This window comes from Antechinus flavipes, chromosome 2 (genome assembly GCF_016432865.1).
Source record: "Antechinus flavipes isolate AdamAnt ecotype Samford, QLD, Australia chromosome 2, AdamAnt_v2, whole genome shotgun sequence".
Classification (NCBI taxonomy): Eukaryota; Metazoa; Chordata; class Mammalia; order Dasyuromorphia; family Dasyuridae; genus Antechinus; species Antechinus flavipes.
The window spans coordinates 449,826,051-449,848,917 of NC_067399.1; the positions used below are offsets into that span (position 1 = coordinate 449,826,051).

A 22,867-nucleotide genomic window follows, 5' to 3' on the forward strand; every position below is an offset into this window, starting at 1 on the left:
TTTCAGTTAGAAGACATGGTCTCTAAGGTCCTTCCAACTCTGAGATTCTGATTCCAAAGCTGGGGACTAGGATTGGAGCTCTGACAGTCTCTGGGGCTTGCAGTGATGTTTTGAATTTAATTCCTCTCTTCTGCAATTTCCCTACAGACTGCTAACGGGAAATTGCTCAGAGACAGAAGGATTATGGGAGCTATTTTTGCCAAAGCAAACATAGTCTCTGGCCTTAGGACCAAACTAGCAAGGTGCTAAGTAAACTCTCCAAGTATAAATACACACTTTCCCTTTGTTTCCCTCCTTATTCTCCCTTTTTTTCCACCCATAATCTTTCATTTCAGAACCTTGGAACTTCCAGAGTAATTCAGGAAGGCCCTCCCTTTCACAGATCCTTCCTCCACCCTGCTATAAATTACAGTCTCCTCCAGCTTCCCTGTACACTGGGGGAGACATCAGCAAGCTCTTCACTTCTTTTTTTATAAGGAAGAACCTTGAAATGATGATGAGGGCCCAGAGCTGCATATTGGTGTCTTTATTGGTTCTCTTGGAGGTTCTGTGTTCTCAGGTTGATGGCAGCAATCCAGGAATGGTGGCCAGGATCACCCAAAAGGGTCTGAATTATGGTAAGGAACTGGAACATCTCTGAGGGCTTCCCATATCTTACTTGCACAGATAAACCTGTTAAGGAATGGGGTAGGGTTGGCAAAAAAAAAAAAAAAAACCCTAGATTTTAGCCCTAACTTTGCTACTTATTAGCATGATAAGATCAAAGGAGATCATTTGTCTTCTCAGAATTTCACTTTCTTCATTTGTAAAATACAAAATTTGTGTTTTCTTCTATCTGCCCCCACAAGGTTGCTACAGACATATAGCGTAACTTTCTAAGGCTATTTCACTGGAAAAATTATCAGGAGAAGCTGGTTTCAGTCTTATTGACTGGATGTTTGACATTGCAGTTTGTTTTCTTATTAGTCCTTCAAGGTAATTTAGTGACTTATTTAGCACAGCTACATGATGTAATGAATAGTCAGGAAGACCTGAGTTCAAATGAGGTCTCAAGCACTATTGTAGACTGTGTGTTTTTCTGGAGATAATAGTAGCACCTAACCCCCAGGGTTGTTGTGATAGTCCAATGAGATAATACTTGTAAAGCATGGAACCACAGTGCTTGCACATAGAAGTCCCTTAATATATGCTTTTTCCTTTTCTTTCTCTACTTAACCAAGTGTTCCTAGTCAGCACCTTAAGAAAGTAGCATGGGAAGTTAGACTGAGACTTAAATGAAGTCATAGGGTTTGGATTTGAATCCCAGCTCTGCTACTTACTTACTATATTATCTCTGGTCCTCAGTATCCTCATCTGTAACATGGGAGGGTTGAATTAGACAATGTCCTTTGAGCTCTTACAACTCTAAATCTTATAGTCTTCAATCAGTCACTTTCTCATTTCTGAGTTTCCCCTTCTGTCAAATGAAGATTAATAATCTGTGCCCTGGCATGTTAAGGGAGGGGAAAGAGGAGGCATTTAAGAACTAAAAGGAAGTCATTTTCTCAAGCATAGACCATTGGATGAATAAAATGAAATAATATATAATGTTAACAGTTCTCATTAACTGCTTTGTGAGATGGAAGCTAACCAAAGGGATGTAAAATCCAAGATGAATTCTTCCAGAAACTTTTATTAAAATAAAGGAATGGCTAAACAAAGGGAGAGAAAAAGAAAGGAGTCTAGAGAGAAAAACTGACAAGCAGAGACAGAGAAGGAGGAAGAGGAGGAGGAAGAAGAGATGGGGAAAGAGGAGGAGGAGGAAGAGGAAGCAACAGTGTCCCAAGGCAGTAGTTGGGCAACATCCCCAACAGTGACCTTGTTCCTCCCAGTTACTAGCTAGCAATCTATCTTTCCCAGCTTAAAAGACAGACTGTCAGAGCAGGAAGGGACATCAGACATTGGAGTCTAAGTGCTTCATTACTTTGGAGAGGGGAAGAAATTTGTCCAAAGTCACACATTGAGCTAGTGTCAGGGTAGGATTAGGATGCAGCTTCTCTGACAGCTAGTCCTGATCTCTGAGTAGATGTGAACTGAGATTGGTCAAAGGTACAGGACACTTTAGACTACAGCTTTAGGATTTGAAATGGATGAGGGTTGAGCAGGGAAGGGAGTTAAATATTAGCCTCATTGCACAGAAATCCCAATGGTGAAGAAGAACAGAGTGAAATTTGCTTAACCATCAGTTAGGGCAGAGCTGGACACATAGGTCCTACCCCCCATACCACTACTATGGGATATCTATCTATCTATCTCCAGTTCTATGCAATATATGTATATGTAACATGTATATGTCTGATTATCTATCTAATCTATCTCCAATCCTATGTAGTATATATGTATATATTTATATGTCTGTCTATATATTTATCTAGACTAGGGACAGCTTTACAGGGATAGCTAGGGATAGCTTTATAGATACCCACACATACTCTTACAATGGCTCTCTATTTCCTATAGAATCAAACATAAACTCCTCGTTTGGCACTTGCAATTGTTTACAACTCTCCTTTACCCACCCTCCTATACCATTCAACTCTTTATCTCTGCAGCTGGTGTTGAGGGAGTGAAAACCTTGGAAAAAGAATTGTTGATGATCACTCTGCCTGATTTTAAAGGGGATTTTAAGATTAAAGCACTTGGACGCGGGGAGTATAATTTCAAGAGGTAAGGTGGGAAGTTTGGAACCCAGAGGTGCCAATACAGAGGACTGGTCTTGGGCAGTCATAGAGAAGAGAGAAGATCCTGCTCTATTGGATCAAGGAGCTCTTTGGATATAGGGTTCAGAGGAAGCTTTGGAAACATGGTTATCTTTCCAAAGTAATTGATTTCCAACTCAGGGAGCTTGGGGAATGGAAAGCAGCGTCATCCTAAGTTATGGTCAATAAAGGTAATCATCTGCCCTCATTTTGGGGATTCCTTCTGGTGACATTAAAGAGACGTAGAAGAGCAAACTAATAAGGGATAGAATTAGTATAAAAAATGAATGGAGGAGTTTTATTAAAATATTCAGCTGATATGCCTCCTACCCATTATAGGCCCAGCATCATCAGAGTTAATGAAATGCAACTATTCCCTTTTATACTTGAGGGAACCGTGATTTTAAGGGAAGTACTTTGTAGTATTAGAGTGCTGTAGAAATGCAAACTGTTCTCATGATTAATATGAGTTATTTTCTTATTTTTCCCCATTCAGAGGTCTTCATTCTGACCTGATTTCAAAGAGATATCATTGCAGGCAAGAGAGTGAAAAAATGATGTGCTTCAGAGGTTCTTGAGTAATAGAGTTGAGGGTCTGCATGGACTGGGTACTGGTCTTGGATTCAGTTGGCCAAAGCTCAAATCCTGGCTCTGGCCTTCATTGTCATCCTGGACAAATCATTTCCTATCATCTAAGCTCACTTTCCTTATTGATAAAATATGAATGATAAAACAAATACTATACTGTTCATTTCATAAACTTTAAAGCTCTAAAAAACTGAGCTATTAACATGCTGGGCAAGCTATTAAGAATATGACTTGGCTGAGGCTCTGTAACTCCCTAAGGAAAGCTCTTTGAGGAAGAAGACCATCAGAATGAGCCTCCAGAGACCATTTCAGGATCCTGATATTTCTGCTCAGGCCCATTCCCACATCCTTGTTTTCCCTTCACTTTACCATATATGTTTTTCTTTTTTAGCCTTAGGATACAACGTGTTGAACTGAAGAACACCAAACTGAATCTGGTGCCTGGTGAAGGTCTAAAGGCCTCTGTCTCCAATTCTTTTATCCATGTAGATGGAGATTGGAAAGCACGCAAGTCTTTTGTGTAAGTTGGGTGTTGTTGCAAGCTTCTAGTTTCACAGTAATCTCTCTATTCTAGCAATTCTTTCTTCTCTGGGGTGAGGATTCCTAGTCACAGAAATCTAAGAGGTCAAAACTCATAAGCATCTTAGAAAATAGAATTTAAAAAAATCGGAGTTGCTGATGGACGTGGCTCTTTTCAACAATGAGGTGATTCAGGTCAATTTTAATGGTCTTAGAATGGAGAAACCCATCTGCACCCAAAAGAAGACTATGGGGAATGAATGTGGATCACAACATAGTATTTTTGTTGTTGTTTACTTGATTTTTTTCTCACTTTTTTCCCTTTTTGATTTGATGTTTTTGTGCAGCATAATTAATATGGAAATATATACAGAAGAATTGCACATGTTTATATATATATTGAATAGCTTGTTGTCTAGGAAAGGAGGTGGTTCAAGGAAGGGAAGGAAAAATTTTGGAACATGGGGTTTTTTGGGGTGAATGCTGAAAACTATCTTTGTATGTATTTTTTTATTAAAGCTTTTTAATTTTCAAAACATATGCACAGATAATTTTTCAACATTAAACTTTGCAAAACCTTGTGTTCCAATTTTTCCCCACCTCCTCCCCTACATGGCAAGTAATCCAATATATGTTAAATATGGTAAAAATATCTATTAAATCCAATATATGCATACATATTTATACAGTTCTCTTGCTTCACAAGAAAAATCGGATCAAGAAGGGAAAAAAAAACCTGAGAAAGAAAACAAAATTTTGCATGTATTTTGAAAATAAAAAGCTATAATTTAAAAAGTATCAGAGTTGGAAGGGATCTAACAACAAAATGTCAGAATAGGAAGTGATCTTTGAGCTCATCCAGTCCAGTTCCCCAATTTTATTGACAAGGAAATAAATGCAAAAAAAATTTTCTGAGGTCACACAGTCAATAGTTGCAGAACAAGGACCAGAATCCTGAACTCTCAACTCTACTGTCATACTAATTAATCTTCTCAGGATGGAGGAAGTAGTAAAGAAATTATCACATGAGCACTTCACATGATCCCAGCTCTGAAAATGCTCAGGCCCACCATCATTGCCTGGGATTAGTGCCTTCCTGAAAGGACCTATCATTCCTGCTGGGGCATTATGTTCATGTTCCAACTGGGTCCTACCCACAGCAAAACCATAAAACTGAATTTCAGCATGTCCCTTTCTCTTCCATCTCATTTTCCTCAGGCCTGGCATCCTGATGCTTCTCCTTAGACCTTCCTAACATTAACCAAATCATTAACAGAATTTATCTACATCACTGACTCACATTTTCCATGTCTACAAGACCAGTTCTTTTCCTCTCTTCCCCCTCTTCCCACTTCCCCATTCATTGTCCCTGGCTTTTAACCAAATTAAGAGAGGGAAAGGAATTATGACAGACTGATGAGTCAGAGAAGCTAGTGGAACCTCTAGATTTTATTATAACCATATTTCCTAAAAGAAAAATGGGAAAACAATCTCAAAGAATCTTTCTATAGTAATATGTAAGAAGGAATTCTTGGAATCTCAGCCGAATTAATCTTGGAGAGGCAGAGAACGGGAAAGAACCTTTAAAGCACCCAGGGCCAGCATACCCCACCATCATCAATGTTCCCAAGGTATGGGTGCACCGACATAGCAATGAGGCAAGATGATCCTGGAAGACAAACATAGTGGTGGTGATACTATTAGGGTTGGGGAAGCTGGAGGTGGCAGTTCAGGAGCAAACATGCTTCTTCCTTATGAAGACCGTTTATTAGTCATCATTGTGCATCTGTACAGCAGGGAAGTACGTCCCTGGCAAAATTTCAAGGCTGCTTGATATCCCTAAAATGGACTTCCCTCTGCTAATGAAGATACCAATCTCTCTGTACTTAAAAATCACCCCCAGTAATCAAACTGGCAAGGAACATCTCCAAACTTAGTCTGGCTCTCAAATGATGGCAAAAGGTCATTTTTTACTCGGTTTCTCCAGCTTGGTCCTGCCAGAGTTCCTTTCAGCTGGTATGGCTTTTGAAAACCCAGAGGTCATTTCCATGACCGCAGAATTTAGCAAAATTTTGCTAAAAAGAGGAATTTTCTTTTCTTGAACAATGCTCAAAACATCATATGCACAAACATATCTATCTTCTCGGGCAGAGCCCCTCCTGGTTCCAATTTAGCTCTTCTTTTTTCTTTATTAGGAAAGTAAGTGGTTCCTTCGATCTGCAAGTTAAAGGTATTTCCATTTCGGTATCTCTGGCATTGAGCAGTGATAGTTCTGGGAGACCCACAGTCACCAACAAACAATGTAGCAGCCACATTGCGGATGTTGATCTTGACATTTCTGGGAAAATTGGGTAGGTAATTCTTATGATCCTCTAGAATTATCCTGTGGGTCAATGTCATAGTCTATCCCCCTCGCAATTCTTCCTCTAATGGGGGCACAAAGGTCAACTATCATTGTCCTCCTTGATGTTGGTGGCCAAGATAATAGGCAACAGTCAGAATCCAAAAGTTCATGATAGAGTAGAATATTGAAGTAGAATTTTAATATGGCAAAATGTAGATAAATGTAAAGTATTAAACTTGGGTTCAAAAAATCAGCCTCATGTATAGTAGTTTCTTTGAAAAAGGCCTGGAGTTTTTGACAGACTAGAAGCCTAAAAAGTTAAGAGAGTAAATTGATTGCACTAAGAGGCAAAGCCCCTTTATACTCTGCCCTAATCATATTACATCTGGAATACTATGCTTTGTTTTGATCATGCAATTTTAGGAATATGTGTAGATTGAAAAGGAGAGCCTGCAGGAGGATGAAGCTGCAAAGAGGCAATTTGAGATTGAATATCTGAGAAAACAAACAAACAAAAAACTTCTTGAGAGTCATCCAAAGACAGACTAGTTGCCTTGTACAGTGGTAAATTCTCCCCTCGTTTGAGGTATTCTACACAAAGGCTGAATGGCCAATGGTTGAATGTGTTAAAGAAGATTCTTGTTCTAGTATGTGTTGTATAAAATGACCAAGTCAACAAAAATGTTCCTTAAAGGGTCATGGGAATTGGACCAGTGGGCAATCAATCTGCAGATTTGTATCTAATCTCCTCAAAAAAAAAAAAAAAAGAAAAGAAAAGAAAATGAATTTTTTAGAGTCATCCATTCTACAGCTTTCTAATGAAAAGAATGATTTGGAGTCAGAAGGCCTGAGTTGGAATCCCATGGACACTGCCATTTAATGCCTATGTGTACCTTTTCCTACATGCTACTTCTCTTCTGTGAGCCTTGGTTTCCTTTTAAGTAAAATAAGAAGATTGGATTAGATAATCTGTAATATCCTTTCTGTCTCCAAATCCTCCATAGGTCCATAGCAACAGGCTGGATACTTTGGCAACTGATGTAGTTTATGGATCTGGATCAGGATTGGGATCCCTCAGTCACTTTGGACTTTTCTAAGGAAATGTCATTTGGATCTTTCAGGATGGAAGGGCCTGTCTCTGCCTGTGCTCTCTAGTTTTTAGTGTCCTTTTATCACCCTGTCCCAAGGCCTGTCCAGGTAGAACTTTGACTCCTTCCCTTCCTTCTCTTCCCCAGGTAACATCCTAATTCAGCTGCCATTGCCGTATACTGTAGGAGGTGCTGAATAAATGTGCTGGTTCTATTTGAAGTTTCATATGCCTCCCCAAGTACTTGTAACATTTAGGAAAAGTCCTCTGGATGCCCTTTCCTTCCAGATAGGCCTGGGCCATAGCTAGGGGATGATTTGAATTTTCTCCCCCTTTATACCCAGAGCAGCTCTGGTCATGGTGGGTCTTTCTGGTCTGTGTCTGACTTATGTTTATTGCCTCAGGTGGCTGCTGAACCTCTTCCAAAACCATATCGAGTCCAAATTCAGAAGAATCTTGGAAGATAAGGTAACAAGGAGAAGGGAGCTCTGGACCACAATTAAGCCCTTTCAAACCTTTTCCTCCAGAACTAATTGTTGCAATTACAAAATGGAACCCCAGGGCACTATGATCACACATGAGCTTTATAGAGTATTTTTTTTAAAGTTTGCAGAGTATTTCACAACAATTCTGGGAGATAGGTGCTATTTCCCTGAATGTGCAATGTTTCAAAATATCTAAAGTGACATTTAAATTCAGATCTACTGAGCTACCTAGTAAGGCTGCTAATGGGGTGGAAAGAGCACAAGATGGAAGAACTGGGCTGAAGTTTCCATCTTTACCATGAATTATTTATGAGTGAGGACTCTTCCTCCCTCTCAGCTGCCAAATGGAAATAATAATTCCCATACTGCCTACCTTGCAGTTTTCTTCAAAGGAGAACTCTGCAAGTCTTAAAAGGCTAAATAAAATATCCATTATTATTATTATTCCCTCTGAACTTCACTTTCCTCATCTATAAAATGGGAATAATCGTGCTTGTACTACCTATCTTCCAGCATTACTTGTAACGTTTAAAGTGCTATAAAAATGTGAACTCTTATCCTCTTTGATCCTCTGTGGCCTAGATCATTTATAGGAAGGAACTGGGCCTTCCCTAGTAGGGTAAGCCATGTAAAGTCAATGATCTTTCACTAATTGTTTGCTATGTGCCGGAAAAGACACTAAGTTGTGCCATAGATAGCTGTGTCTGGAGTCAGGAAGACTTATCTTCTTAAGTTCAAATGTGGTCTCAGACACTTTCTAGCTGTGTCACCATGGGCAAGTCACTTCACCCTGTTTGCCTCAGTTTCCCCATATGTAAAATGAACTGGAGAAGAAAATGGTCAACCACTCCAGTAACTTTGCCAGGAAAACCCCAAATGGGACCACAAAGTGTCAGACATGATTGAAATGACCAAACAACAGGATGTGCTAAATACTGTGCCTAAATGCTGTGGATACAGAGAAAAACAGGAACAATCCCTGCTCTTAAGGAGCTTACAATCTAAAGGGGGAGGCAGCAAACGAGCACAAACAAGATCAAAAGAAGATAAATTGGAGATAATCAGAGGAAGGGCATTCACATGAAGGGAAGACTTCTAACAAAGGGTGGGATTACTGGGACCTGAAGGAAGCCAGAAGACAGTATTAAGGAGGGGGAGAATTCTGGGTTAATAAAGCATTTTATAAATATTATCTCCTTTTATTCTCACAACCAACCTTGGAAGTTCGATGTTATTATTATTCCTGAGATAATGAGACAGAGGAGGGATAGAGATACAGTGACTTGCCCAGAATCACACATTAAAAAATGTCTGAGGCTTTCTCCTCGGTGTCACCAACTCATTTCTATTTTATTTTAGGACAATCTCCTTTATGATGTGATTTCCAGGAACACACTGTGTCAAAAGAACAGAGACTCTTTGTCTTGTCCAAGTACTTTGGGACGATCTGAACAATGACCAGGATGAGATGGCAGAGTACCAAGGTCATAGAATCACAGATCTAGGGCAGGAAGGGACCTCAGGCACTATCTTGTCTAAGTCTTCATTTTACAGATACAAAGATTTGTCTGAGGATTAAGTGACTTGCCCAGAAATGCCAAAGTAGTAAATGCCGGAGGTGATATTGAGCTTAGGTCTCCCCACACCAGCGTCAGTGCTCTTCTCCTATACCATACTTCATCTTTATTACCTTTGCTGGTTACCTTTGATGACCTTGCTCATAGTTGCCACATGCTCTTTTCTCCACTCCTGCCTCTCAGTAAAGATCAGAGATGGGCAGGGGTAGGAGTAGATTCAAGCTAGAATTCTTTATGCCATCCATTGGGACTGGAAGATACCTCAATTATCTTGCTCAACATTGCTCTAAAAAATTTAAATTAAAAAAAATGTTTAAAATTTTCTCTATATTTGGGGAAAAATAAAATACTATTAAAAAAAAGAAATAAAATACCATTAGGGAGTACAAAGGGCTGTAAAGGATGGATCAGAGTTATAGTACAAAGAATTCTGCAAAGGGAGTAAGAAGACTCAGGTTCTAATCCCAGTTTTACAGATAACATATTATGTGAATAAATTTGGGCAAATTATTTTCCCTCATTGGACTTCAATTACCCCATTTGTAAAGTGAAGGAGTTAGACTAATTAGTCTCCAAGGCTGCTTCAGGTTCTAATCATCTCTGGCTATATAATTGGTAATGGATCTACAATTTCACTGTTAAAGGAAACTCCCAGGTAAATGGAGTCCCTCTGGCGCCTTCTCCTCAACTCATATTGGAGCAATGAGTAACTACTCAGAGTTACACAGTCAATGTGGGTCAAGGGCAGACCTTCAGCCCTGGTGCTGGTGGCTCCCAGGGCAGTTTTACCCACAGCTTCTGACTCTGTGACCTATTTCACTTTCCCTAGATCTGCGAGATAGTCAAGAAGTCCGTTGCTTCAGACCTTCAACCCTATCTTCAGACTCTCCCAGGTATGGATCCTACTTGGCTCCATTTTTGGATTATGTGTGGGAAATGAAAGCTACAGTTCCATTATCCATAACGTGGAAGCTGGGGCACAGATAAGAAGGATATCAATCTCATTTGTAATGAATTTGGGGATTAAATCACATCAGATTTCTCTTCCTATTTGTTTGGTTAAAATGAAGTCAGTTCTGCTTATTGATTGGAGACTCATTGATTATAATATCTCTTCTATACCTGTGCAGGAAGGGAATTCCTTGGAAAGGTCATGTGTAATGCAGTCTAGGACTCTGTGATAGAGATAAGAACTAGCCCCATGACTTCAATGGTTTGGGAAACTTTTGAATGAGGAAACTTCCTCTACCAGTGCAGGTCAGCACCTTCTCTAAAGCTTAGGGTGTTAGAGAGTTGCCTACATCACTAAGAGGTTGTGACTTGCTTGGAATCACACAACCAGTATGTGTAAGAGGCAAGGCTCACACCTAAACCTTCCTGGCTTCCAGATCAGATCTCTATCATTATTCTATATTTCTTCCCTGTACAGATTTAACTATACACAATTTTTAAAAATAATTATAACTTTTTATTGACACAACCCATGCCAGGGTAATTTTTACAGCATTATCCTTTGCATTCACTTCTGTGAATTTTTCCCCTCCCTCCCTCCACTCCCTCCCCCAGATGGCAAGCAGTCCTTTACATGTTAAATATGTCACAGTATATCCTAGGTACAATATATGTGTGCAGAAGCGAACAGTTCTCTTGTTGCACAGGGAGAATTGGATTCAGAAGGTATAAATAACCCGGGAAGAAAAACAAAAATGCAAACAGTTTATATTCATTTCCAGTGTTCTTTCTTTGGGTGTAGCTCCTTCTGTCCATCATTGATCAGTTGGAACTGAGTTAGATCTTCTCTTTATCGAAGAGATCCACTTCCATCAGAATACATCCTCCTACAGTATCATTTTTGAAGTAAATATGCACAAATATAAAAAGAAAAAAGGTCTAGCAAAATTAACTAGAACGTCATCACATTTGACTGTATATGCAATATTCATACTCATAGTTCCCTACCCTTCATTAAAGGGAAAGAAGGTCATGTCTTCAACTCTGGTAGAGAGGTTGCTTTCCCCAAGCAGAACCAGGGAAAGCTTCCAGTTACTCCGAAGCAGAAGTGGTTAGTGGAGACTCTTCTCCATCATATAGTTTCAGAGAGAACCATTGGCTGAGTGATAGGTCTGGAGGAGCAGGTGTTTGGTGATGATTAGGATAGACAGGTTGCAAATTTTTTATAAAGTTTCTAGGGATAACATATAGAATGGGGAAGTAGAATGTTGATGATACATTGACTACTTTTGGCCCAACAAAGATCTGGGCTCTGGGTGGGACTTGTGGGAACCACAGGTCAGACAGAGTTGTCTAGAATATTGGGAATAACAGATAAAACCTGACTGTATTTCTCTTTCTTTGTTTCTAGTCATTGCCAAGATTGACCAAATTGCCGGCATGGATTATTCCCTGACTGGGCCGCCCCAGGCCTCATCCCACAGCTTGGACACCCTCTTTAAGGTGAGGAGTTCCATTCAGCAGACTTTGAGAAGCTAAGGCAGGAAGAGAATCCTCCTGATGATCCTCCTCAAAGAGCATGGCTGGAGAAATTATATTCCCAGTCACCAGGCTGCCTTGCCTATCCCACAGTTTGAATTATTGACTAAGGATTTGCACTATACAGAGCCTAGAACTAGGTACTATAAAGGAAGGCATGAGACATGGTTTTTATGCCTTGCTTCCTATCTATCCATTTCAAGATCCCCTTACTGTTTTCTACTTTATTTGAAAAAAAGTTTTATTGATGTTCTTTTTTTTTTTTTAACATTTTGGCTATTTACCAAAGACTGTCCAAAAATAATGATGATGATGACATGAAGATGATAGCATTTACATAGCACTTTAAGGTTTATAAAACACTGTAAAGTATTATCTCATTTAATCCTCATAATAATCATGGAAAGTAGATACTATTATTTCTATTTTACGGATAAAGAAACTAAGTCGTTCAGAGGATAAATGGCTTGTCTAGGGTTGCCCAGTGAATAATGAAAGGGAGCAAACACTGTAAAGTATTATCTCATTTAATCCTCATAATAATCATGGAAAGTAGATATTATTATTTCTATTTTATAGATAAAGAAACTAAATCATCCAGAGAATAAATGGCTTGTCTGGGGTTGCACAATGATTAATGAAAGAGAACAAACATCTGTGTGCCAGGCACTATGCTCAGTACTTTACAAATATTAGCTCACTTGAGCTAATTTACTACATAGCTAATAAAGGGAGGTTGAATTTGAATTCAGATCTTCTTGACTCCAAGTCCAACACTCTATCCATTATACCATCTAGCTACTTCAAGAATCCCCTTTCATAATATATAAGCACAGTAGCCATGTCTTTAAGAATATCCCATATTCTGTAACCATAATACACTTTCTCTTTGTCAAAGGGTTTGTGAATCTTCTGAGGCGATAACCCAGCATACTTCACACCCTGAGTCTGCTTCTTAATCTATAAAATGAAGATTTTGGACTAAGTTATCTCTAGGGCCCCTTCTAATTCAAGATCTATGATTCCACAACAAATATAAATTCTTTTTCTCAACAGTATTTTATCTTTCTAAACACATGCAAAGATAGCCTTCAACATAAATACAAATTCTTTAACTTGACATTTAAGATCCTCTGAAATATAGATATGAACTAACATTTCAGTCTATTTTATATTATTCCCTTTCAGCTACTCTATATTTTAAACTAAACTGTATTTTTGGCTATTGCCTAAGCTTAAGATCCATCTTCTCCCTCCATATATTTATATCAGCCATGCTTTCTACTTGTAATGTCTTCCTTCTTTTATTATTCCTATCTCTCTCTCTCTCTCTCTCTCTCTCTCTCTCTCTCTCTCTCTCTCTCTCTCTTTCTCTGTGTGTGTGTGTGTGTGTGTGTGTGTGTGTGTGTGTATAAAATCTTCCTTAATTCACCTAGCTCTTTGGGCTCTTAAATATTCTGGGTGATCATGGCTTCACCACTGCCTTGCTATTGTTATTCAGGCATTTCAGTCATGTCTGACTCTCTGTGAACCCCTTTTTAGGATTTTCCTGGAGTAAATACTTAAGTCATTTGCCATTTCCTTCTCCACCTCATTTTACAGATGAAAAACTGAGGCAAACAGGCTTAAGTGACTTGCTATAATGACAACTATTGAGTGTCTAAGGTTAGATTTCAATTTGTAAAGATGAGTCTTGCTGATTCCAAGCCCAGTGCTCTATCTGCCTCCCTTTTCAGTCTATACCCCTTAATACATTTATCTGTTTTCATATTACATGCTTTCTCCCTCATCTCCAATAAAAAAATAAGTTCCTTGTAGGCAGGGGCTGATAAGTTTTTAATTTATCAGGAATACCTCATATGGAATCTTGCACACAAGGATTTGTTGCATTGACATTTACATGTTTACAATGAATTTTAAATGTTTGATGAATTGAATTTTGTATGTTTATGAATTAACTTTAAGAAAAAATGTCATTTGAAGCAAGACAAAAGAAACAGAGCAAGTTATGTACAACATAGAACTGTTAAGAATGATCAAGATGGAATTCACGATCTGGGTATGATTTGGACTAGGTGACTTCTGAGATGGTTCCATCTTTAGGTGCTATTCACCCTGAGAGACTGTATTTCTCATTAGTTCTGCCCTAGGGCACATCAGAACCTTTGAAGTGTAGAGCCATCCTAATTGTTGGATGACCTCGGTTATAGATTTCCTTTATTGCTCATTGATTTGTCCTGTGGTCATGGCACTAGAGAATATAAAAATCCCTCTCAGATATCATTTGTAACCCCAGATTCTCCCCACTCTCAGGAACTCAGGAGCTGAAATATAGAGGAAATAGCACTGGAAGTTCCATCCATTGTAGTTCCAGAATTTACAAGCTATGTGATGAGCAAGGCAATTAGTTTGTTAACTTTAGTTTCCTCATCCATGAAACAGGTTATAAGAATTCTGCCACTACTTACCTCAGGGACCAGTTGTGAAGAAAAGGTTTTGTACGTCTCAAAGTACTATGTAAAAAATTATTTTCCAGACTATTTTGACCTTTGAATATGAGAAAGAATTTACCTGTGTGCTATAATTAGGCATATAATGATCCCTAGGAATGGTCACATTTATTTAGGACATGGCAATAATAGCTCCCATTTCTGTAGCACTTTGAGGTTTATGAAATATTTTCCTCTCTGCAGTCCTGTGAGGTGGACAGTTCAAATGCTATTTTATAGAAGAAAAAGAAACTAACGCTCTGAAACAAAGACTATATTTGGTGAAAAGGAATAAATCTCTAATGGTTGGACTTGTAGGCACTAGAGGAGGGAGATTTTGAGGGACAGAGAATTTGGCAGTCATGTAAGGCAACCTTCATATCAAAACAATATGGGTGACTACCTACTCTGCATCTTTGTATGATTTCAGAAAACTAATGATTAAAACTAAAAACATTTTCAGATGAAAACCTTGGGTAATGATATTTCTCTCTCTTTTTCAGGGAGAGTTTTTCAGGCAAAGTCATCGATCCTCTGTTCCCTTTGTACCTGCTGCCATGAATCTCCCTGAAGACCATGATCTCATGGTTTACTTTGGAATTTCTGATAGCGTCTTCAATACAGCCAGCCAAGTTTATTGGGAGGCAGGCACCATGAATTATACCATCACAGATGACATGGTAAGGAAGGAAGTTTAAAGGAAGTGATCCCTAGGGTCAGAAGGTACAATCAGAGCTTGATTATATTGGGACTAAAGTCCCATTATCTTTCTACCAGAAAGGACCACAGCAAATTAATAGAATTCCTAGAATTACAGCTCTAGAAGGGACAAAGATAGCTAGGACATTGATTCGGAAGTACCTTATATTTTTAGGTTTTTTTTCCTCTCCAATTATCAGGAATTTATATTTTCTCCCTCCCACCTGCCTCCTTTTTCCAACTCAAGAAAAGCAGATTCCTATGTTTGTCATGTACAACCACAATAATGAAAATATGTCTTATTCTTTATCTTGAATCTAACTCCTCTGCATCAGAAGATGGGTACCATTCTGCATCATTAATCTTCTGGAATCATAGTTGGTCATTGTATTATCTAGAGTCCTCAAGTCTTTTAAAATTGTTCATTTTTACAATATTAATATAATGTAAATTGTTCAAGGAGCTTACAGTCTAAAATGGAAGGGAAGGTACAAAAATCGACTGATCAATAAGCATTTTTAAGTACTTATTATGAGGCAATTTTCCTCAGTATGGGAGAGATAGAGAAAGGCAAAAAATATTTCCTGCTTATGCTTACATTCTAATAATAGGGAAAAGAATAAACAAACAACTTTGTACATACAAAATACAAGTAACACTGACTCCCTAAAGAATAGATATATTTCACCCCTTCCCCCAGGGTTTTCTGGTACCCTAAAAGGAGATGAGGGAGTCAAATCTCTCTGCTACTGTCCCAAACTCCTATTGATGCTGGTCCATTTAATTACTAAACAATCAGATTAACTTTTATAAAGGAATATTCACTTCAAAAGCATGATAAACACAAATATACACATACCTACTTTCCAATATGTGGTAGTATACCTATGTACCACCTGACTCTCTGAGCAGATAGGGAATTAAGTTCATAAATTAACTCAGTTCCTACCTTACTTAATCCCACTACATTCCAAGTCTGAAGCTTTTCTTGGTTGAGTCCCAGTAAACCTGGCTTCTCAAGCTTTCTTGCTGAGCCAGCTGCAATACTCAGTCTGGAATTCTGTCAACAAGACATCATGCTTTGGGTACAGTTCCAGGAATTCCACTACCTGCAGCTAGAGCTGAAAGGGACAAATTAAAATAAACAAAACCCCATGCTTGTTTCTCAGAGTCATGTAGCTTAAAAGGGAATGGGGAAAGATAGTTCTTTCCTTCATCCAGGGCAGTACATGATTTCTATGCTGTGAGTTAACTGGACCTTCACTCTTGTTTTGGGGCAGTCAGAGGAGAGAGAGAAAAAAAAGAGAGAAAGTGAAAGAGAGAGAGAGACAGAAACAGACAGACAAAGAGACAGTGACAGAGAGAAAGAAAGAGACAGAGAGACAGAGAGAAATAAAGAGACAGAAGAGAGAGGGGAAGAGGAAGGGAGGGAGGTAGAGCACTATATTTACAAAATGAATTTATCAGGTATGGATTAAACTAGATGAAATTCCATTATATTTTTGAAGTTCTAGGATTCTGTGATCATTAAAGGTTTGGATAAAAAGGTGAATTTGAAATTTCAAACGTTTTTCTAAGAAAGTGATAGTAGCAAAAGGACTTCTATTTTTTTCTCTGAGAAAATCTGACTTTAACCAGCAGCCCAAGGATAGGGTAGTGGATGATAGGGAAGCTGAGGGAGAAGCCTTTGGTATCTTGCTTTTTGGGTTCTTGGAACGAGTGTCTGATGAAGACTCTTTCCAAGATTTTATTGCTCACAATAAACTCAAGGACCATGTGTCAACTGCAAAGGAAGGTGCCTATATGTAAAAATGTCTCTCTCTAGATCATCTATCCCCCTTTAACCAAAAGGATAAAGTGGGTGGGAATATGTTGGATTTTGGTGGGACCCCCTTCCCTTACTCCAGTAATTAAGTACTGCTCCCGGTTACCACAGCAACACCCACTGGTTGGGAGTGGGAGAGAAATAGATAGGTTGCTAACCTTCATCTCATCCCAATTCTTTTAGTTCTAGCCAACTGCCAGTCTTTCCCTCTTAGTAGGAGGGCTCTGGGCCCTCCGCCAGTTCTAATTTCTACCATGCTTCTTTTGGTCCAGATTCCTTCGAATTTTCACATCCGACTGGTCACCTCTTCCTTCCGAGCTCTGATCCCTCAGGTAAGGCTCCACTCTCACAGTTTTCAGAATAACACAAATTCATGGAATCTCAAAGCAGTTACATGTCCTTCCAAACCTTTGGTGATCCTGGAAAAGAAAAATCCTTTTAAAAGAAAATCCTTTAGCCTCCTTCAGTTCAGCCATTTTTCAGTCATGTCTGACTCTTTCAAATACTGGAGAGTTTGCCATTTTACTCTTTAGTCCATTTAATACATGAGGAAACTGAGGTAAACAGGATTAAGTGACTTGTCCAAAGTCATACAGCTAGTAAGTGTCTGAGGCCAAATTTTAACTCCGGAAGATTAGCCTTCCTGATTATAGGCCTGGTACTCCATCCATGGCCTCCTGGGGCTCCCACAATTCTGCGAGAATGTGCTATTGTTGAAAAGAATTCATTTCCAGTAGAAACTTTGTAGGTTAGAACTGGAAATCACCTTTCAATTCATTCAGATGAGGAAATTGAAATCTTGAGAAAATAAATGACTTACTCAAAGCTACTCAAATAGTAAGTAGCAAAATCACAATATTTGGACAAGAGTAAATGTTAATATCTTGATTAATGTGATCAAGGTTGACTTGAGTTATAGACACAGTAGATAGATATCAATAGTTAGATGTGAAGCCTAAGTTTTTTTTTTTCCTTGTTAACTACTAAGAGCTAACAGCTATGTCATATGAGTAGATAGAAAGCTGGGCCTGGAGTCAGGAAAATCTGAGTTCAAATCAGCTATGTGACTCTGGACAAGTCAATCATCTGCCTCAGTTTCCTTAAATGAAAAATGGGGGAAATAATAGTATTTACCTTGCAGGGATGAACTGAGATAACATTCATAAAGCATTTAATACAATGCCTAGCACAAATTAGTCACTATTTAAATGCCAATTCCTTTTTTTTTTTTTTACCTTCCCATTACCAGTAACTTATCAAAAGATTATAAAAAATTAAGACTTACTTTTCTAGAGAACTTGTAGGGATGAATCTATCTGAAGCATGCAATGCATCCCTTTCCCTTTGCCTGTGTCTTTGACTTTCCTTTTCTGACCTCTGTAGTTGGGCAAGCTGTATCCCAATATGCAAATGGAACTTCAGATATCGTCTCCTTCACCTCCCGTCATGGTCTTCAGTCAAGGGAATGTGACTCTCACACCAGAAATGGAGCTCCAGGCCTTTGTCATTCTACCCAGTTCCCTCCGGGTGCCTTTATTCCTGCTCAGTATGGTCAGTCTGGGGTTAGCCAATATGGGAAGAATTGACTCACAAATCCCTAAGAAGTAGGGAGCTCTTCAATAGTACTGACATTTGCTGTCACTGATTTGGGTTTGCAAATTGCTGCACTAGAGATTATTTTCTTCTAAGCATCATTCTTGTTGTTTGGATAAACTGCTACCTTGTAGATAGGGGTGCCTAATTTATACCCTAATTATCTGAATTATCTGTATTCCATACATGCAGTCAATTACAAAATCAGAGCATGTTTACTCCCCTCAATTATGATTTTGTTGACTCCCTCCTAATATTGCTGAATTAAAAAATTTTACACAATTATGAAATTGTAGACATGATAAAGATGATAAAGAAAATGATAAAGAAAAAATACACTGGGATCATGGGATTTAGAGGAGTTTTGTTTGTTTTGGCTCTCCTTATTTCAGGGTGGAAGTATGATAGCCACTGGTGGGACAGTGCCATTGTTGACTGGCATGAAAACTTTAATTTATTCAGTTTTTTTTTTTTTTATCTGGACTGGTTCAACTCTCCTTAGGCAGCCTGGAGATGTCCATTGCTCACCATAACAGCAACAGACTTAGTATGAATATCCCATCAATTTTAGCTCTACTGAAGCTCGGGATTCCCCAGCTTATATGATTCACCAGCCTTAGCTTAAACAGCAGAGATGACAAGAATACAAGACTGCTTGCTGCTGGTAGGATAAAGAGTTTTAAGGAACCTTATAAATCATCTAATTCAACACTCCTATTTTACACATGAGGAAATTGAAATATAGAGAAGTCAAATGATTTGTCCAAGGTCACATAGAAAGTTGCCATATCAGTATTCAAATCCATTTCCCCATCATTCCAAATCTATTGCTTCTGATCTAGGTTTTAGTCCAGAATCCAATACTAATTAACTCTAAGAACTTAGGCAAGATAGTCTCTGGATATATTGTAAAATATGTTCTAAAATGAACATATTGTAAAACGTAAAAATATTAGATTGGGTGATCTTTACTTTTTTGTGCTATAGACCCCTTTGGCAATCTGATAAAGGCTATGGACCCTTTCTTAGAATCATGCTTTAAAAATTTTTAGTAATTGAAGGAAATGCTAAATTTTGTTTAAAGTTAGTGAAAATATATAAAAAGCTATGTTCTACTATCCTTTAGACCTGACTTTTTATGTTCTAAGATTTGATCTATTTTTCTATATAGCAAAATGATTTCTATCTATATAGCTATTTATTTCCATATGTCTATCTGTTTATCTATCTACCTGTCTGTCTGTCAGTCATAGTTTCGGGTTCCTTTCAGTTCTAACTATCTAGGATTAGATAGATGTTACTTTACCATCTGTTCCACTTCCTTCCCACTGATTTTCTAAGTTTTATTCCCAGAGGGCTCACCAGATCCCTTTGCTGGTATTCTAATCACAGATTAAGTGTAGGTGCTAACAAGATTGCTCCTTATTCCTAGACAACCACTGTCTGGGCCACCATGGATGTGAATGCCAGCAGACTTGTCTCCTCTGTGAATCCAGGAAGGTAAGCGGCAAGGGATGGTCCTCTTATTTTATTCTCTAACCTCATAATTTCTTATTTTTTTTGTAGCTATTATTTATATAGCACTTTATTTTTTTTATTTTGTTAAAAATGTAGAATTAAAAGAAGAAAGACAGAAAAGGGAAACAAAATAAAACAACACAGCAGTTTGATGTGTCCAGCAGAACATCAGGGAGAATTAAAAATATATAACAATAAATTACCTACACATAACTCATAATTTCAATTTTCCACAGTTTGCTGTGGAAAGTTATACCTAATTCCCCAGGATTGGTGACATGACAATGAAAATAGTTCCAATACGTTATTATTGTCAACCCACTGTGAGAAAGAAAGTTTGTGTCTTTCTGCTCTATAACGTGTAATTTTCTTTCCTTATGTCTGATTAGCCTCTGTACTTTTTCTGGGAATTGCTAGCTTATTTTTTTTTTCTAATGGCTATGGAATGAGTGAATGGTGAGAGGAGGGTTTGGCAATCATACATCCTGGATTTTCTGGTGTATTTCAAGAAAAGAAAGTGCAATTTTAGTAAGACTTCCTAATAAGTAAACTTTCCTTTAGAGGAATGGACACATTTAGTGCCAGCAAAAATTAATTAAATTTAAAATTTTGGGGCTTGTTCTACCACTCTAGAAAAAATTCTAGATTGTAACCTTAGATTTTTCCATTTATAAGGATCCTCCCATAACATCCAAGTCCAAACTATACCTGATTAGGAATTCCCTTTATAGTATTCCTGAGAAGTGACTACTTGACCTTCTTTTGAAGATCCCTAGTAAGGGAAAAACAATCAATTAATCAATAATCAGTTAACATTTATTAAACGCCTATTATGCAGAAGGCACTATACTCAGATCTGGGGAAACAAATAAGAAAAAGGAATCTATTATGAATGTTCTGAGATAGCCCATTCCATTTTTTGGATGGAACTATTTTTTTCCCTTTTATTGAGTGTAAATCTATTTGTTTTTCTGCAATTTTCATTCCATGCTCCTAATTTTATCCTGTGGGGCCAAAGTTTAACTTTTTCCATATGTCAGGCTTTCAAATTTATAGTGTTACTTCTTCTGTTTTCAAAGTCTTCTTTCAGGGTAAACATTCCTAGTTCCTTTATGTCCTTTAACAAATAAATTAACTTAATTTTTTTCAATGAAAAAGACTCTGTTTTATCTCTCTTCCCCCTTTGTATTTTAATTGGGAAAAAGAAAAATAAAACCACAATATTAAATGTGCATGATACTCCATGCCCCCAAATATGTCTTATTTTGCAACATGAGCTTATACACCACTTTGTTAGAAAGTAGATAGCTCCATGGATGTTCTAGTTGGTCATTTGATTGACCAAGGTTCTTTAGTCTTTCAAAATTGTTTGTCTATAAAATCTTATTTCTTTTTTCTTTATTTCTTTTAGACTTAATTAGTGGTATTGGTGGATCAAAAGATATACACAATTTAGCAACTTTTGAGGTACAATTCCAAATTAACTAGACCAGTTTTCCCATTGTTCTAACCAATCCTTATATAAGGTCTCTAGGTTCTTCATCATGCTATTGGTCACTGTTATGGATTCCTACTTGATTTGATCTTTTGATGCAGGAGCAGCACTTGTCCTTTCTGCCTCATCCTTTGATCTTTCTTGACTTTGATCTGCATCAAAATTTTTTATATCTCCTCCTTTTCCAACTATTTTCTAACCCATAGAGCCTATAACAAAGATTAAAAAATAAAAACTACTCAAAAAACAAGCATTGCATTAACAAAATCTAGCCTTATATATAGTGCAATTTCTCTATCTCCAAAAAGGCAAGAGGGAGATAGATTCTCATATCTGTTTTTTGGGTCTGAGCTTGCTTATTGTAATTTCTCAGTATTCAGTTTTGATTTTTGTTGTTGTTCTTTCTATTTTTATCACAATACCTCTTTTCTACATTGTTTTCCTGGTTGTGCTTGCTTCATTTTGCATCAGTTCTTTTAAGTTTTTCCATGTTTTCCTATATACATTATAGTCATTTTTTAATCTCTCAGTAATATTCCACAAGTACTCCACAATAATATTTCAAAAATACCCTGACTTGTTTAGACTTTCTCCAACCTTCATCCTATCCAACAAACTTTGTCTTATTACCTCTGAATTCTGCTCCCTGATGTAGGACATTATATAGTCAAGGGCTGTTCAGATAAGTTCATTTTTATTTGGTCATAAACTTTTCTCCTATCCATAGATTTGACAGGAAATTTCTTCCATTCTTCACCAATTTGTTTATAATGTCACTCTTTATGTCTAAATCTTGTACTCATTTTGAGTTTATCTTTGATATATGATGTGAGATGTTAGTCTGCCTAGTTTCTGACAGACTACTTTCCAACTTTCCTAGCAGTTTTTGTCAGAGTGAGTTTTTTTGCCCCAATAGCTGGGATCTTTGGATTTATAGAACTTTGGGTTACTGTGCTCATTTCCTTGTATACCTAATCTGCTCCACAGTTTAATTTCTCTATATCTTACCCCAAAACAAATTGTTTTTGATAATTATGGATTTGTAGCATAATTTGAAATCTGGTATTACTAAGTCTACTTTCTGTCTACTTTTTTTTTCCCATTAGTTCCCTTGAGATTCTTGATCTATTGTTCCTCCAGATGAATTTATAAAGTACCTTTGGTAGTTTTTATTGGCATAGCACTAAATAAACAAATTAATTTAAGTAGTATTGTCATTTTAATTATATTGATTTGATCCTACTCATGAATTAGTATTTCTCTAATTATTTAGGTTTGTTTTTATTATCATAAAGAGCATTTGCAATTATGTTCATATAGGACTTATATATGACATAGCAGATAGAATTCTAAGTATTTTAAGCTATCTATCATTATTTTAAATGGAATTTATCATTCTCTCTCTTCATACTGGATTTTG

The 22,867-nt window shown here is 37.6% G+C and overlaps 1 protein-coding gene across 1 annotated transcript in view; it reads left to right on the forward strand.

Moving 5' to 3' along the window:
* The first annotated feature begins 416 nt into the window (after positions 1-416).
* The window catches only part of LOC127550426 (lipopolysaccharide-binding protein-like), a 28,047-nt gene continuing 5,596 nt past the window's right edge, over positions 417-22,867 (forward strand). Inside the window, exons 1-11 of the mRNA XM_051979361.1 lie at positions 417-617; positions 2,592-2,706; positions 3,718-3,846; positions 6,041-6,196; positions 7,681-7,744; positions 10,168-10,231; positions 11,701-11,792; positions 14,821-14,997; positions 17,114-17,173; positions 18,225-18,392; positions 19,867-19,934. Of these exons, the coding sequence (XP_051835321.1) occupies positions 491-617; positions 2,592-2,706; positions 3,718-3,846; positions 6,041-6,196; positions 7,681-7,744; positions 10,168-10,231; positions 11,701-11,792; positions 14,821-14,997; positions 17,114-17,173; positions 18,225-18,392; positions 19,867-19,934 (1,220 nt within the window). The 5' untranslated portion in view covers positions 417-490. The remainder of the gene's footprint in view (positions 618-2,591; positions 2,707-3,717; positions 3,847-6,040; positions 6,197-7,680; positions 7,745-10,167; positions 10,232-11,700; positions 11,793-14,820; positions 14,998-17,113; positions 17,174-18,224; positions 18,393-19,866; positions 19,935-22,867) is intronic.